The sequence below is a fragment of the Natator depressus genome, chromosome 3, assembly GCF_965152275.1.
Source record: "Natator depressus isolate rNatDep1 chromosome 3, rNatDep2.hap1, whole genome shotgun sequence".
NCBI classification, from domain to species: Eukaryota; Metazoa; Chordata; order Testudines; family Cheloniidae; genus Natator; species Natator depressus.
In genome coordinates this window covers 96387446-96405483 of record NC_134236.1, presented here as the reverse complement: position 1 = coordinate 96405483, position 18038 = coordinate 96387446, and the positions used below count along the sequence as shown (strand labels likewise).

General features: G+C 41.9%; 1 protein-coding gene across 4 annotated transcripts in view; it reads right to left on the bottom strand.

The window, feature by feature from the left end:
• The window catches only part of TPD52L1 (TPD52 like 1), a 90790-nt gene that overhangs the window by 13889 nt on the left and 58863 nt on the right, over nucleotides 1-18038 (bottom strand). For 3 of the 4 annotated variants that reach the window (XM_074948370.1, XM_074948369.1, XM_074948371.1), the window contains exons 4-5: nucleotides 9561-9662; nucleotides 1655-1669 (exon numbers count right to left, since the gene is read on the bottom strand). In XM_074948370.1, coding sequence (XP_074804471.1) covers nucleotides 1655-1669; nucleotides 9561-9662 — 117 coding nt within the window. The remainder of the gene's footprint in view (nucleotides 1-1654; nucleotides 1670-9560; nucleotides 9663-18038) is intronic. The other variant, XM_074948372.1, reaches the window with a different exon arrangement.

Here is an 18038-nt window from a genome sequence, read left to right as displayed (position 1 = left end):
ACTAATGCCTGCAACAAACTACAATCCAGGTTAAATGAAACAAGCATATTTTCCGTGTTGTTCTTGTGCCACATAGCTCCAGTTTTCTGCTCCTTTCCTATCCGAATAATTTAGAGCAGGCTGCTCATCAACTATCATAGACATGTACCAAATATAAGCTCTAAACAAAAAGATTATTTAATCCAAAATTACATTAAAACAGGATTCATTGGGAGGGGCCATGTGATGGATGCCATGAGCATGGAGAAAATTTGCTGAGTTCCTCATACCAATGCAATTTTATTTTCTTTAAAGAAAAATAAGGAGAGTGTATTCTTGCCACTCCAAATTATTAAATTTATAGGATGAGAGAAGCTCTGGCCTAGAATGGTGACTGTTGCGGCTGTTAACGTTACATGAGACACCAAAGAACTCTAGTGAGTTTATTAAGAAGGGGCCTGTACAGCTGTGGGAGCTTCAACCCATTAGGTGCTGAGCAGAGTTCGGTGGAGAACGGTAATTCTGTTTCATAAAGGGTTTCAATATTTGGTTCCAGTCTGATTCAGAAACACTCCCCCTGCTCCCAAATTTTGATATTTGCTGTGAAAGGGAACCCAACTCTACTGGAAGCCCTTTGAACATTTTGAACTTAAACACAATTTTGTGTGTTTTGCAGGCGCAGCACCTGCTTATTTTTATTAGTTAGGGCCATGTTCTACCCTTGAATGTGTCTTCAGGATTCATGTGGAAGGCAACAGGAGTTTCTCAGTATATCTTAGGACAGGACTTGGGCATTATTGTTTCACTTAAAAGGTGGTAATTAATCAGTGATATGATAGTTACAAAACTCTGCTGTCCAAACACAATTTGTACTGAGCTTTTGCCGTTTATACACCAACCTCTACAAATAACAAGGGACAGCTGAGATAACAGAACTGTATGTAAATGGATTTGCCTGAGAGAAACAATGTTTTGAACTCCATTATGTGAATTTTGAATCAAATCCAGGGGTTTCAAACACGCGGTCTGCCAAGCTCCCCTCACCCCCCAGAGTTATTTTCTGTGGCCCGCAAAGCTCCCCTCAACCTCCACTCTTCCCCCCCTCAGAGTTATTTCCTGCGGCCGCCAAGCTCCCCTCCCCCCACAGTGCACCATGCCCCTGCTCCTCCACCTACCTCCCAGCACTTGCCTGCCGCCAAACAGCTGTTTGGCACGGCTTAGGACTTTCCAGGAGGGATAGGGAGGAGTGGGAACACAATGCGCTCGGGGAGGAGGTGGAGAAGAAGCAGGGTCAGGGTGGGGATTTGGGGAAGGGGTTGGAATAGGAGCAGGGAAGGGGTGGGAAGAGGCAGGGCCTCATGGAAGGTGTCAGCGATGTGGCCCTCGGGCCAACGTACTAGTCTTCATGTGGCCCTCGTGGTGATTTGAGTTTGAGATCCCTGGCTAATCTATCCAAGAATTTGTAAACAACATTCTGAATCCAATCTGAAGGTCTTTTCACATACTCCAGCCATAACCCCACTAGGTTGATCACACTATAAAAATCAAGATGTTGTGGCTGATCTGGAACATGTTTTTATCTGGGATAATAATGTTAAAAGGAAAGAGGGCACAGTGTTAAACAAGCCATACCAAAGACAGCGGCAGTATTTATGAAGGGCAATACACATCTTACCCAGTCGAATGTGACCTAGGAGGACAGCATGAAGAAAGAAGAGCAAGAGTTAAGAGTTGGTATATTATGAAGCAAAACATAGGTAAAAAAATCCAAACAATCTCCCATTAAAATGCCAAACAATCCTTGGGAGAAAAAGAAAGTCATATGCATCCATTTCTTGACACTTGGAGAATGTGGATCAGTTGAAAGTCCTTCAAATATACCTTCTTTAAATAAACTTCACCTATCTCTGTGTTACATAATCAAACAAATACTTGGCATGTACCAGAGTTGAGAGCATTAGTTCACTAAACCTTGTGCTGGCTCGGACTGTTTCATCTTCATTTTAAATCACTGTTTGAACAGACTTTCTTGGGTTCAATGAGACAGCACAGTACAACACACTTACAGCCAACAAGACTGGGTTATAGGACATAATTTTTACTGAGAGGAAAAAAGAAATTTTAAAGGATAGTAAAATAATAATAATGAACATTAATATTAAGAAACTTGTGTTTTCAGAACTGCCAGCCAGAACAGTGCTTAGGAAAACAGGAATATATCTGCAGTCTCTAAATCCACGAAGCTGCCCTAAATACTGTTGGGAGCTGGTCTGGCATACAACTGGTCCCAGGACAATGGAGCAACATATGGCTCTTTTGTGCCCTGTGCATATGGGGCATAGCTGAGAATCTAGGGCCATGTCTCCTCATTCATATTTATTCTCCTCCTACAACCCAGCCCTTTTTTACCATGCCCTCATAAGAGTAAGAAAACAGATATGGAGGGCTGTGACCAATGCTTAACTTTACCTTTGTCACCACACATAGGTTACCCTAGTGCTTCTTGTTGTGTGCTGCACAGGGACTTCTAGAATCAAAGCCTTTATATTTTCTCAAAGGAGGTGTTTGATTATCCACTTTCCAGATAGTCAAAGCAAAGAGCAACTAAGTGATCGCCTTCCCAAACCCCTTGTATCCTTTAGGGACTGACTCTCTTCCCTAGATGTATCATCCACTATCTGAAAGTTCTGGAAGATATCCAAATATCAGCTCTACCAACACACATTCACAGATATTCCAATTAACCCCTTAGCACCAAAGGGAAGAATTTCTGGGATTGAGTGCTAGGGTTTAAAAGACTTCAAGGAGATCCTGTCTTCTGAGACAGTCAAGATTTACATGACCTAGTTTTGTATCATAAAACAAACTCCACCAAGAGGTTAATATTAAAGAAACTATTATCCACAGAAAGTTTGCAGTATATATAATTGTCTCTCTCATTTGCACTTAGCTTAACCATACTGAAACACAGCTAGTAGACTGCATTTAAGCACTGCCTTGGACTAAGGGTGATGCATAAATTACACCATTCCAGTCTCAGGAGGCATTGTGCTTCAGAGATACCCTTCTCCAGGCTTTACACTTACTTTGGAGTGGGTGGGTACAAATATGTTGCTGGTCTGTATCGGTAGAAGACGATAACACCCTCCCACCAATTCAGCCGATATGCTGAGCAACCACAGTTCCCACTGAAGTCAGTGAGAGTTTCAGCTGCTCAGTACCTCTGAAAATCAGGCCACTTATTTAAAAGCCTAAATATGGATGCAGGTGCCTCACTTTGAGCATCCATATCGGAAGATGTCAATTGTAGCTAGAGCTGCTGAAAAGTGAGGATTTTTCCCCTCAAAAAAATTTTTCCTTCCTTCCAAAAACCCCCTTTAAAAATTTTCCCTGTACGAAATTTAGAAAATATGGAAAACTGTTTCAGTTCCCACTTTCCTAAATTTTCTTATTGTTTCCCAACTTTTTTCAATTGGGAAACAGTAAGAAAAACGTGAGAACATGGGGACATTGCCACTATATGCATTTTGCACTTTGTTATAGTTTGTCAGCTGGAAATGGCTCGGAAGCACTAAGACAGTGGGGGAAATTGTGGAAAAAACGGTTTTTGCTTTTAAAAGTAACATCAGCAATTTTACTCCTTTCCAACTGGCAAAATTTAGGGGACAGTAACAAAATAGTGGATTTCCCCCGAGTTTGACTGGTTTCTAACTGGCAAAAGTTGGAAAAGGGCAATTAAATTGGGAAAAACCTGTAGTTTTGAAACAACAAAAAATCCACAAATTAAAAATAAATAAATAAATAAATATCCCCCCCCCCACACACACACATATTTCATTTATAAAATAAACTGGAAAATGAAAAATTTCCTTTTCAATGACACCCTATTACCTTATGAAAACCCTATCAACCAGAAATGGTTTTGATCAGCTGTACCTGTAGCTTTTAGTATATAAAGTTCACACATCTAAATGTAAAGTAGTATACGTCTTCTTTCCCCTCTTTACATTCCTGCCTGCCTTCATTTTTTTTTTATTGTCATCTTTAATACTGTGACAATTTGAGTGAACTTTTTCCCTGTATTGTAAGGGACTATTCTTATTAGGTGTTGAACCTCCCATACACACAGTGATTATGATGTTTAAAGGCAGACTGAATAGAAACAGGTGTGTTTGAACGAAGATGAACATTCACCATTCTTTAAGGATTTAAAAAGTTGCACATTTTTTCCTTATTTCTGAAATGCCAGTTTGTTCTAGGCATTTGTGCAACACCTAATATAAAGCAGCCCTAACTTAATCCTAAGGGAGAATTGTAATAATAATAATTTTTAAAACGCTAAAAAAAGAAAATTAATTCTGCCAAAACCAATAAAAAAGGAAAAGAAACTGCTCCAGAAACGGCTATAATTCTTCCACACTGATGCAGGATGTAAGCTCACATATCAATTAGTTGGGATATTACATTCTATAATTAATGAATTTTCAACTGGAAAAGAGAAATACATGCCAGTTTCTTGTCAGTGGTCTTAAAAATCCAATGTATTACTCTAAATTCTGTACAACCAAAATAAACCCTGTGGTGAAACAGTCTGCTATATACTAACAACACAGACTTCTCAAATGATCTCTGTTGGCTTTATGATTAGGGACATGGCTCAGTGCATGTCATTGGGCTACGTGTCTTGTTTCACTTTATGCAAGATTTTAAAGGACGGACTCTACCATCCCATCAGTCCATACCCATGGCTAGTGTACAAATAAAGGGCTAGACTGCAATTTGGACTACATACCCCTGGCACAGCACAAAGGGGAAGTAAAAGCATGCCTATGCTCCTGAATACGGGCTAGCCATATTGTGGGTGTGGGTGTGCTGGGAGAAGCAGCATCTGCTACTCCTCCAGTTCACAGCAAAGGGGATTGGGATGGCATGGTCCTGGAGTGGTCGAACAACATGCTATCCCTTATGGCACAATCTAGTGCTAAGTGACACAGGGGCTAGATGCTACAAAGAGTACACAGAGTTGGTCAGCAGCAGGAAACAGCCACACTATGCCTTACAACACTGAATGTACTGCATGTACAATACAGCAGTCACACAACGGAATCCAGTATTGCTAGAAATATAGGCAGAACAATTAAAGACTATGTCATTCACTGTCACACTGAATGAAGCCAGGACAGTTAAAGATAACACACATGACAAACCAACCACCGCTGAGCTAATGGATCTGGGTGTGTTATTGAACATGACTGCATGGGAGTTACTGGCATGTGACATTAATGTCACATATCCTGACCAAATGTATGGGCTCTGGAGTCTCTTGCTGACGGATTTAGTAAACAATCACTCTATAGCACTGGTTTAGCTGCCAACACCAGAACCTGCCCACAGGATGCTTATAGTTGCAAGACACCTACCTACCATGTATCTATGCGGTAGGCACTATTAACACAGTCTGATCTCCTGCACATTGGGGAGGTGGTGTCCATTACTGTTTCTATGTTATTCCATGGCTTCTCCACTCTTCTGCGGTTTAACAATTGGACTCCTGACCTTGTACTACCATACGGACATAGGCACTGACTTATATTTTTCCGGGTGGGTGCTCCACCGCTGCTCCGCCCCCACTCCACCTTTTCCTGCCTTTCCTTTTCCTGCCACACACTACACAATGCTGTCCTTCCCAGTGCTTTCTCTGAGAATTCAGCTTCTTGAGGACAATAATGGAACATGACTTAGGGGAGAGTCTAGCACAGAACTTGCTCCACTTTACATGCTATTTGCACTACTTTTGATATGTGACTTTTTTTTGTACATACCATCAGGGGTAATCATGGTGGAATATTCTTTTGGATTATCTACTGGGACCCTTCATCTTCAGGGGGGAAAAAAGAGGGGGTGGAGGCTTCTGACAATGCCATGCAAAATGATCAGTCCACACTGGGCTCAGGAAACCAATGGAAGGCATGTTCTGCTAATATGAGCCATTGTGAACAAATCAGAATGCTTTTACTGTCAGCCCTGGCTGTGGAGATAATTACTGGGTGAACACTGGCCATTTGTATCTGTAGTGCAGAAGGCCAGATTCACTCAGCCAGATTCACACATGGAGAACAGTGACTTGAGAGACAAGGAGGGAAGAATTTGGGAAAAGTCATACTGTGCTGAGACCTGACAAGATTCTTGCATTTTACTGTAGAATCTCCAGTACTCTAGACTCTATCCCTATGAGACTAACTTCAAACCCAGTGCAAAGCATAAGGACAGGGATTTTGACTGGGAGATGCTGAGTGGATGGAATCTTCCCTACCTGTGATCAGGTGCCAGTGCAGAGACTGGCACAGTCACGCTACACCACTGTTCTACGTTCTGGATTATAACAGTGGCAAAGGGCTTGTCCATTATTCGGAATTTGTGCCCAGACCCTGGCCATAAGCCTAACATGCCACAGCCCCAGTCACAGCAAAGCAGAGCTCAAACCGGGGGGGAGATTCCCCTTACACAGCCTCTGGCCTCTCCTCTCTTCATGCTGAACAGCAGCAGTGGTTCTGGTGCTTGCTAAGCCTTGCTGTGCTGGGAGGGGGCTGAGAAGAGAGTATCAGGATTTATCAAGCTTTCAAATTTAACAAATAAGTAGCAGAAAAACAAAAATAAAACCCCTTATTTGGCTGCAAAGAATTATGCACAAAACATTCACAGCAAAACCTGCCTGCATTTGAAATACTGTAAATTGGGTTAATGCTGCAATTTAACTATATTTGCTTTAGTCATGCATTGCTCAATTACCACAAAAATATTTGTGCGGCTCTTATTCTGTAATTGCATCTGTGAGGGTTTAAGGGTCTATGTGGATCCAATGGCAGGACTGGAGCCTTGAGCAGTTAAGCATGAAATCTGGTTGCACTAGTCTACCAGCAATTGAGAAAAATATACTGCAGACTTGATTTCCCCATTGTACAGTGATTCAATTTTTAAAAATAGATCTATTTTGGGGTTTTCAATAGTGCTACCTTTTACAACTGATATACAGTAAGTGATTCAAAGTACAAGAGTATCTTCTACAGAACTCTTCCCCCTGTAAATATCTCAGTGCTGGTGAACTGAGTTGCTATCAGATCTTTAGCCTTTCTGCTCAATTATACGATTTGCTCACACATTTCTTTTGAGTTAGTCCACTAACTTTCCCTTTGAAAGGACAGAACAAGGCTTTTTGTACTAGGACTCATCAAATCTAAAGTGTTAAGAAATTTAGTGTCTGCAATACAGAAAAATACATCACTACAAAAAGCCTATTAACTAAAAATGCTGGAGGAGAAATTCTGTGCGCCTACCCTTTTCTAAAAAAAGACTTCATATTGTTTATAGTTTCTTCCTTTGTTCCTTTATTCTGACAGATCCTAGTGAAATTAACCTTTTTAAAGATACACTTGTCAGGTAGCTAAAGCCCAACACTTAGCTGATAAAAAGCACAGATCCTAACATTTTCATAATATATATATTTTCAATTAAACTTCTTTGGATCTAAACACTCCCAGCAGTGTTTGCAACCAAAACTTTACAGACTTGTGCTAGCATGTGAAAACTGGAAAGTGAACCTGAAATTAAAGTCTGGTTTATATACTGATTAAGCCCAATGAAATACAAAGAATAAGCAAACAGTATTTTAATATTATTTGTTTTAAAAATCAAAGGTACCACTAGTAATTCTTAATGGGTCTGAGGACCAAGATGGGCAATATGAGGTTCCGCACTAGTGGCAAGTGTCAGACTAGGTGCCTTGTTGCTCTTTCGGGCTAGAAAGAGGAGTTTTAGATCAGTGGAAAGGGAAGATTCCCAGAATCCCAATGGGTCAAACAGTACTTGCTTCTAGCTCTGGAAAGGCTCAAGATATCAGATACATTTGGGATTCTTTAATTTTAAATTCAGGCTAACGTCTTGCTGGATGAATGCACTATAAGGTGGGTAGAAAGCTGGCTAGATTGTCGGGCTCAACGGGTAGTGATCAATGGCTCCATGTCTAGTTGGCAGCCGGTGTCAAGTGGAGTGCCCCAGGGGTCGGTCCTGGGGCCGGTTTTGTTCAATATCTTCATAAATGATCTGGAGGATGGTGTGGATTGCACTCTCAGCAAATTTGCAGATGATACTAAACTGGGAGGAGTGGTAGATACGCTGGAGGGGAGGGATAGGATACAGAAGGACCTAGACAAATTGGAGGATTGGGCCAAAAGAAATCTGATGAGGTTCAATAAGGATAAGTGCAGGGTCCTGCACTTAGGATGGAAGAATCCAATGCACCGCTACAGACTAGGGACCGAATGGCTAGGCAGCAGTTCTGCGGAAAAGGACCTAGGGGTGACAGTGGACGAGAAGCTGGATATGAGTCAACAGTGTGCCCTTGTTGCCAAGAAGGCCAATGGCATTTTGGGATGTATAAGTAGGGGCATAGCCAGCAGATCGAGGGATGTGATCGTTCCCCTCTATTCAACACTGGTGAGGCCTCATCTGGAGTACTGTGTCCAGTTTTGGGCCCCACACTACAAGAAGGATGTGGATAAATTGGAGAGAGTCCAGCGAAGGGCAACAAAAATGATTAGGGGTCTAGAGCACATGACTTATGAGGAGAGGCTGAGGGAGCTGGGATTGTTTAGTCTGCAGAAGAGAAGAATGAGGGGGGATTTGATAGCTGCTTTCAACTACCTGAAAGGGGGTTCCAAAAAGGATGGCTCTAGACTGTTCTCAATGGTATCAGATGACAGAACGAGGAGTAATGGTCTCAAGTTGCAATGGGGGAGGTTTAGATTGGATATTAGGAAAAACTTTTTCACTAAGAGGGTGGTGAAACACTGGAATGCGTTACCTAGGGAGGTGGTAGAATCTCCTTCCTTAGAGGTTTTTAAGGTCAGGCTTGACAAAGCCCTGGCTGGGATGATTTAACTGGGAATTGGTCCTGCTTCAAGCAGGGGGTTGGACTAGATGACCTTCTGGGGTCCCTTCCAACCCTGATATTCTATGATTCTATGACCTTGCAAAGAGATCCGTGTGCATGTGTGTGTCCTGCAAAGAGTCCCACTGAAGTCAACAGGACTCGTGGAAGAAAGGGTTTGTACCTTCACCTCTCTGCAGGCTCCATATTTTTTTATATTACACCCAGTGTATTTCTGGAGTGAGCTGATGAAAGTGCCCAAAATGCTTTTCAATTTATGTTTCCAAGAATAGTTCAGACTCAGGCCTGTGTTCGTAGAAAGAGGTCTGTCTCTAAAATCCCATTTGTGAATAAATTAGAGTAGTGAAAAGTTAGCTGCATTTTCCCCCACTTTTATCTATACACCTCCCTAGGTTTGCAAAGTTATTTAGAAGGGATTCCAAGTTGCAATACCTTTTCTTTCTACCAGGACTCATAACAGAAATACATTTTAATACACAATTTTTTCCTTTAGGCTGAAAAATGTATAAAAATCACCACAACAAGCAGTATCAGTAGTAATACTTTAAACCCTAATTTTAGAAAGGCAGACAAAAACCTGCCATGTGTTCTATCTCCCTCCCTGCAAAATAAAATCAGAAGTGAATTTCTGTACCTCATATCTCCAAATTTCTTGCTGATGGCTGTTCCTACATTGCTGATAGCTGCTGTTGCCTTCTGTCCTGCATGGCTCAGAGTTTCGTGTGTTTTCTTATAACTAGAAATAAAAGCAAAATAGTGGTAAGTCGGTCATATAAAAAGAGACAACAGATGCTCATCTGTGCTGCAATTCATTTTCATTCTCCATATTTCTAAACTTGAAAACCATTTCTACGAAGGGTTAAGAATGGAGATGGTTTGTCAGGTTAAGGTGTGCAACGCATGATTCTTACGCAGCTTTCCAAATGCAGGCTGGCCCTAATGTGGCCATATTACTCTCCAGTGGAGTGAATCCCTCCCTGTGTCCCCTCAGAGACCATATCCTTTAAGTGGGTTGGTGCCATCCATTTAAAGGTGAAATGCAGTGATTCATTATACACCTTAAATTCTGGAATATATTTTAATATAATGAAGATCAAAACAGTTTACAGAAATATCAGACACTATTTCACTAAATCCATCATTGTAAAGTGAGGGGGAAATTGTCCCTCAGCAGCAGCTGATACAGTATTGTACAGATATACATCCCAGCAAAAGTCTGAAGATACAATGTAGGTTTCTAACCATCAGAGTAGTTCTGGAATAGTCTTCCAAGGGAAGCAGTGGGGGCAAAAGATCTATCTGGCTTTAAGATTAAACTCGATAAGTTTATGGAGGAGATGGTATGATGGGATAACATGATTTTGGCAATTAATTGATCTTTAACTATTCATGATAAATAGGCCCAATAGCCTGTGATGGGATGTTACATGGGGTGGGATTTGAGTTACTACAGAGAATTCTTTCTTGGTTATCTGGCTGGTGAATATTGCCCATATGCTCAGGGTTCAGCTGATCACCATATTTGAGGTCGGGAAGGAATTTTCCTCCAGGGCAGATTGGAAGAGGCCCTGGGGGTTTTTCACCTTCCCCTGTAGTATGGGGCACGGGTCACTTGCTGGAGGATTCTCTGCTCCTTGAAGTCTTTAAACCATAATTTGAGGACTTCAATAGCTCAGACATAGGTGAGAGGTTTATTGCAGGAGTAGGTGGGTGAGATTCTGTGGCCTGCATTGTGCAGGAGGTCAGACTAGATGATCATAATGGTCCTGTCTGACCTTAATATCTATGAATCTATGAGTGTATGACTCAAAACACATCTTCTGTTTGAGTGCATGGGAAAAGCAAGGAATCTCAAAAGCTGTTGTAAATTTTGCTACAACTTGACTTATAATTTATATTGCTGGACACATCATCATCATCAGAGCTGATCAAGTAACAAAAACAATTGAGTTGAAATTTTAGCACTTTTTCTTGCATTTTTGGTCTAAATACAAAGTTCCTATGAAAAATCAAATTTTGAAAAATGTCAACCAATATTAATTATTAATATTGCAATAGAAAACATAAGGTGTGTCGGCACTACACTTACAGGAAGATACAGTCCCTAGCCACAAAGAGCTTGTACTTTGCCTTTAATTAAGTATGTCATAGCCAGTAAAAATCGAGGTGATGACCAGCACATTTACTGTTATCTCTATACACACACACTCCATACATGTGTAGTTTTATACACACACACACACACACTCTCTCTCTCTATATATATAAAAACTACCCTCAGTTGCTCCTATACACAGTCATTGTCTGTGCAATTTTTTTTTGTTATCTGCAACTATTAATCTTGTAACCTGGTATTTAATCCTTACATCTTACTTTTTTAATTCAAGTGTTGCTTACTAAGGGCTTGATTCTGCTCCACTGAAGTAAATGGCAGTACATCATTGACGTCAATGGGAATAGGCGCAAACACTTATCGCTTAAGAAAATTAGTCCAATGATATAGAGTAGGACTGAGAGAATTAAGCTATCAAAATAACAGCTTCATATATGACTTATATATATATATATATATATATATATATATATATATATATAATATAAATTATATATATTTAAAACACACCCTAAAATGTTTTACTTATCTTTTCAATTAGGTAAAGTAATGCCAATCTTTTGTGTTGCACTGTCTGTTATTCATTAGATACTGAAGGAAATAAAAATGCTGGTAAGATGAAAAAAGGCTCCTGAAGTAATCTGGACAGCAGATGCATATTCAAAGCAGTTCTGAAATCTTTCTTAAATCACTCATGTAATGTATGGCATGTGTGTTCAGACACAATCTTCTTAATTCACATACTGCTGATTTATAGGACATGCTTTGACTTGTCATGCTTTCATTCCCCCTCAATGCTGTTTAACCTACGAATTGTGAAACAGTTTATCATTCCACTTTTCTGCACTGACAATTCTTTTGCTGAGCAGACAAGTTCTGATCACATTAAAGCCGCCCTCTCTAGGGTATAACATGATGTTTTCAGTGAAGCAAAATAAGCCCCAAATTAGGAATAATGACGTAACAACAAATGAAAGCACTTGCAATAAATTACCTTATACTCGGTCTATGTTGGTGGACAGGAACATGAAAGCATTATTTTGTTGGTCTTATTTATCCTTTCAGCACATGCAATAGAAAAAAACATAGAAAACCATACACTGGAGACCTGTTGAGAAACCTCATTGCCTAGTTCCTTCAGCAGAAAATTGTTGTCTTACTTCCTATACGTATGAAAATAATATAGCTTCGGAGGGTGGGGGCCAATGGGGACAAAAGAGAGGAAATAAAATAAAATTTATTCACATTTACCATATAGTATGTCATATATATTACCCACATTACCTCCATGCTATGTCTTTTATAGCATATAATGATAAAAGAAGCAGAATTAAGAATTGCCAGGCAAATCGTGCTCCTTACTCTGGTAAAATCTCAAACTTGATTACTGCATTTTTTCCCAATGAACACACTTTGGTTATATATACTCTGTCCCCCCCAAAGGCAAATGTTTGCCAGACGATTCAGCAGGTGACAGTTCTAGAACTTCAGTGCTCTGCTCCTGTTCTCAGTAAGTGACTTTGCAATAATGACTGGAAGTGCTGGAGAAAAGAGCGACTTGCAAAGGAAAGAACAGGGATTATGCCTGGTGGTGGTTTTCTGGGGTTTTTTAATGATATGTAAAGAAGGCGCAAAAGTTAGTTTGTTTTTAAAAGGGTCTCATCTCCCCTTCCCACTCCTGCTTGTTTTTCACCTTAGAAATATCAAGAATGTCACATTTTTTGGTTTGGGTCTTACATGTGTATTGTGAGCTCTCTCAGCACTGTATTGAAAGGAGGCGGGTGGGAATGTTGAATCTTTAACAAAGCAATCTTTTCCCCCAGCTGCATATTTAGATATTGGAGTAAAATGGGTGTTACCAAAAACATACAAAAGCCGGAGAGTTTTAAACATTTTTAACAAGAACTACTTCCCCTCACATTTTATTATGTTTAATTGCATGGCATCTCTAATACCATAATCTTCCCAGCACTTCTCCACAGACCTGCTCCAAAGTCCATGTAAGTCAAAGGAAGGTCTTTCCAGTAACTTGAATGGGCTTTGGATAGAGCCCCAGCTGTTTAGAAAGCCTTTCAGGGAAAGAAGGTAGACAACGTTTTACTTTTCAACATGATAAACAATTTGGGGGTGAAGGTGGACCATGAAGAAACCTTTTAGGCCTTCTGTATACAACCAAGAAGCTTAAAAAAAAGGGGGGGGGATACAAATCCATTGTTTTCCCTCATTTTTAGGTCACCTTTCAAAGGCACATTCAGGAACCAGGCTTGCTAAGCAGACGTGGATATCTGGCCTTTCAACCTCCAGGTCATCAATTCAAATCCACTGCAAGTTGGTGACAGAAGGTTTTATTTGACAGTTGATTGATAACATCTGCCAAATAAGTTGGAGGTCTCACTCAAATTCACAGCAGACAGATGCTCACCTCACAGAATGCCATCAAAACTGGCTCCACAAGGGGGTGCCCCAGCAACAAGAGCAGGACTGAATAACCATGGCGACTGAAACCTCATCTTAATAGGGTTGCCAACTTTCTCATTGCAGAAAACTGAACACCCTTGCCCCACCCCCCACCCCTTTTCACAGACCCTGCCCCCTGCCCACGGGCGCCTGCCCCAGAGTTCCCATTGGCTGTGGTTCGCGGACAATGGGAGCTTCAGAGGCGGCGCTCAGGCAGCATGCGGAGCCTCCTAGGCCACCCCTGCACCTTGGGGCCGCCAGGACATGTCGCCACTTCCAGGAGCCACACAAAGCCAGGGCGGGCAGGGAGCCAGCCTTAGACCTGCTGCACCGCCAACTGGACTTTTAATAGCCTGGTCAGCAGTGCTGACCACCACCCTTAGGTGCCAGGGGTTCTAGCACACTGCTGGAGCAAGGTAAGGAAGCTCCACTTAGTGTGACAAAGCTCTGTCCTTGCCTCCGTGAGTCCAGCATTTCCTGGCGGATTTTGCTAGCCTCAGAGGCTCACTGTGACCCTCCATGTAACCCTTCTCTCTCTCTAGAGACAAAGGTCACAGTCTACTGAGCCATTTTCATCATAAGCCAGCGAGGGAGGTGAGGAGAAGTTATCCTTCCTTGCACAGTCTCTGTTGTCTCCCAGTCTCAGTGATTAAATGAGGGGGCAAAGTGGGGGGGGGGGGAGCCCGGGCCCACCCTCTACTCCGGGCTCCAGCCCAGGGACCCTAATAGTATCAGCTATGGTAGCTGACCTTTTAGAAACATGACATGTACAATTCCCTGGGCTACTTCCCCCCCAGCAGCTCTCACTTCCTCAAGCTCCACTTCCCCCTTACCTCAGGGCCTCCTTCCTTGTGACCGATATGGTGTGTACTACTCAGTCTCTCCATCAGCACAACTAGCTCCTGACATGCGCACCCACCTGACTAACTGGGAGGCTTTTAACTAGTTTCAGCCAGCCCCTGATAGGTTGATTGGGACACCTGAAGCCAAGCATTCTCCCTGCCTTCTGGAAAGTTAATTGGCCCCAGGTGTCTTAATTGATCTGGAGCAGCTGCCATTTCACTTATCCTGGTACCAGGGATTTGTTTAGCCTGGAGCTAATATATCTATCTCCCACTACTTTTCTATAGCCATCTGGCCTTGCCCCGTCACATTAGCTTGTAAGCTCTTTGGGAGCAGGGACTGTCTTTGTTCTGGTTTGTATAGCGCTTAGCACAATGGGGTCCTGTCCATGACTAGGGCTCCTCAGCACTACTAAATAAATAAATAAAAATTGCTGCTTCCTGTGACAAGATTTTTTTCTTTAGATAATTGGAAAGTCCGATTCTTTAGCGCTGACAATCTGGCACCTTTTATAAAAACACCCAGGTCTCATTAAATGATAGTATGTGTTTAAAATTGAGAGATGCTATTTTATTAAATTATTCTTTCTAATTTGCCTTATTTCTTTAAAAGTGATTCTCCCATCACTAATGCCAGCTTTATACCTATGTAATTCAAATGATATCAATGAATGTTCTCTAGTGCAAGAGAGCAGGATTGGGACTTAAAATAACTTTTTACTGCTCTCAGCATATAGCTATGTGGATTGTCTTTATTAAAAAAATCAAATATAAACATTCTAGCATCATGGGAAGATTCATTCTTTCACGGTAGAAGCAAAATATACCCCAAAAGAATGCATTTTTGCACATTGTGGTTGAAATCTTGGCTCTGTTCAAGTCAACAGAAATTTAAATTTCCTCTCCAAGGCACTGCTACTGTGTGCTAGGTTGATGCTGTGAGTGACCAGTATGTTTTCCCCCCTGCTACATAAATACCAAATGCAATGGATCACATGTATCTAATGCTCCCCCCCCCTCAAAAAAAAACAAAAACACACACCTGCCTGCCACATGGAATTCACTCTAACCCAGGGGTGGGAAAACTTTTTGGGCCGAGGGCCACATCTGGGTGGGGAAATTGTATGCAGGGCCAGGGCAGCGGGTTGGGGTGTGGTGTGCAGGAACGGGCTCAGGGCAAGGGATTGGGGCAGAGGAGGAGTTCGGGGTGTAGGAGGGGGCTCAGGGAAGGGAGTTGGGTGCACAGGGGTGCAGGGTGCAGCAGGGGGCTCAGGGCAGGGAGTTGGGGTGCAGGCAAGGAGTTGAGGGCAGGGTCGCAGGAGGGATGAAAAGTGGCTGCGGGGTGGCAGTGGCGCGCACCGGGGCCAGGGCAGGCTCTGTACAAGCCTGCCCTGGCCCCACGCAGTGCCGCTCTGGGAAGCGGCTGGAACCACATCCCTGTGCAGCCCCTCCGCGAGCTGCCCTTGCACTCCTCCAGGTACCTCCCCCGAAGCTCCCATTGGCTGCTGTTCCCCGTTCCTGACCAATGGGAGCCGGGGGGGGTGCCTGGAGGCAAGGGCAACGCACTGAGCCCTCTGCCCCCCACCCGTAGGGGCTGCGCAGGGACGAGGTACCGGCCACTTCTGAGAGCGGTGCGGGGCCTGCGGCACCACAGGAGGCAATCCCTTGGGCCGGATCCGGCCCGTAGTTTGCCCACCCCTGCTCTAACCTCTACTTCTGATCTATCACATACACCTCAAAAGCCCCTGGAAAGTTGATAACATTTTATAAATATGCTGCTGATTGGAGACAAATTCAAAGGCTACAACCCAAATTCGTCAGATTCACACACAACAATTGATTTGCATTTGTAGGGATCAGAGGGTATCCCAAACTGACCAGCCAAAAGCAACATGCAATTTGATGGCTCTTTTCAGTAGAGGTAAAATAAATTCCATTCTCTCTGCCATCAACTTACCTTGGTCTTAAATGATTACATTTTCCAATGCTAAGCTCCATGCTGTCTTAAATAGGGATGCTTTAATGAATCAGGGCCATAATACAGACGAGCATAATTACAAGGTCCACACTTCCCGATAGCCATATAAGGAGCATGTCACAAGGGAATTCATTTATGGGTTTAATGTAGCTGGAAGCCAAGGCAAGAAACTTCTAGGAAATAGCAAGTGTGTCATTTAACAGAGAGAGTGACTGTACTCAAAAACATCTCACTTATAATTTAGAGCTGAATATTTGAACAAAACAGCTAGTACACGCCTTTTCTTTTTCACATGAGTATAAGCAGCTCTATGCCACAGACCACCCAGGGTGTCTTATCTACGTATGTATTGCAAGTTCTACACATGGCACTGAAATGTTAAAAGGATAATCCCCAAATGCCTGTGTCTAGCAGAAAAGCACTTCTTTAGTTAACAAACATAAATACATAGAAGACGACAAACTCTCTCATTTGTGTCTATAAAATACTACTTTGCTTAGAGCACACGTTCATTCTAGGGACCAGATGAAATAAGGCAGATTGTCAGTCTGACGAATATAACTTTTTGTAGATCCCATAAGTACTCTGTCCTTCCTAATGTTTCTGTTAGGCAGAAGGCAGAATTTGTGTTCCTAATACTATAGATGTTATATAACACTAAATCCATCTAAGACGGTTATACAAATAGTATTTTTTGAGCTAATGACACCACCAACTCTCTGGAAAGCTGAGCTCAGATGTGGAAAAAATGGCAGGGCTGGAGTAGGAAAGCTTTGTGAAACTGTCAAACGCTGACGGGAACAATAACAAAACAATAAATCAACAAGACAACAGGCAACACTGGCCATTATGGAGACAGGAACTTTAACTTGGACTCTGCTAAAATTACTTCAGGGTCAATCTAACACAGGGATGAAATCAAAGCTCTTTCTCCCCCCAGATTTTTATCCTCCTTTCAGATCACTAGGAGGCATGTAATATTTTTCACAAATGACAAGTCCACACAGTTTAGTGGTTTTGCCTCATTATACATGGTTACTGAATTCTGTGTTAACCGTGCATTTGTTAAACACTATTTGTTCAGATGCTTTTGGCGCCTCATATTTATATGCATAAAAGTCTTTCTTTTTAGACCATGTCAATGATACTGGTAAGTGGTGACCTCTTTAGCAGTGTTTCTGACTTCTGGGGACATTATTATATCTCATCAGCATTAATAGCATGAGCCAACTCTTCAAATTCTCATGTAACATATACTTACTTGCTGTTTTTTTTAAATACGCTCCACAATTTAAATGATTTTCAGAAGCCTCTAAGGGTAGCAATGAAATTCAGTATTCTGGTTAAGAACTATTAAGGCGAATTCAAATTTGCTCTGAGAAAAAAAGTGTAGAATAGACAGTGTTTATTAATTACCTCCTTGGACTGCCGAATGCTCATATCTGCTGAGTCATGTGATCTATAACAGCTTTTCACTATTGGCCTTCAAGCGACCATTATTTATAATTACTTGGTAAGCACTGACAGCGTGGGATCCGTGAACATAAATGACAAGGTCTTAAATGGTCAAAAGCTGGCTGAAACAGGGCCAAATGACCCTGAGTCTTCAGACTGAGAAGCCTAAGATGCATTTAGAGTGAAGATATTCAAGAACACTGACTCACTTGTGTTAGTTTCACACGGTAAATTCATTAGGCCTCTCTTCATGCTCACACTGATGTA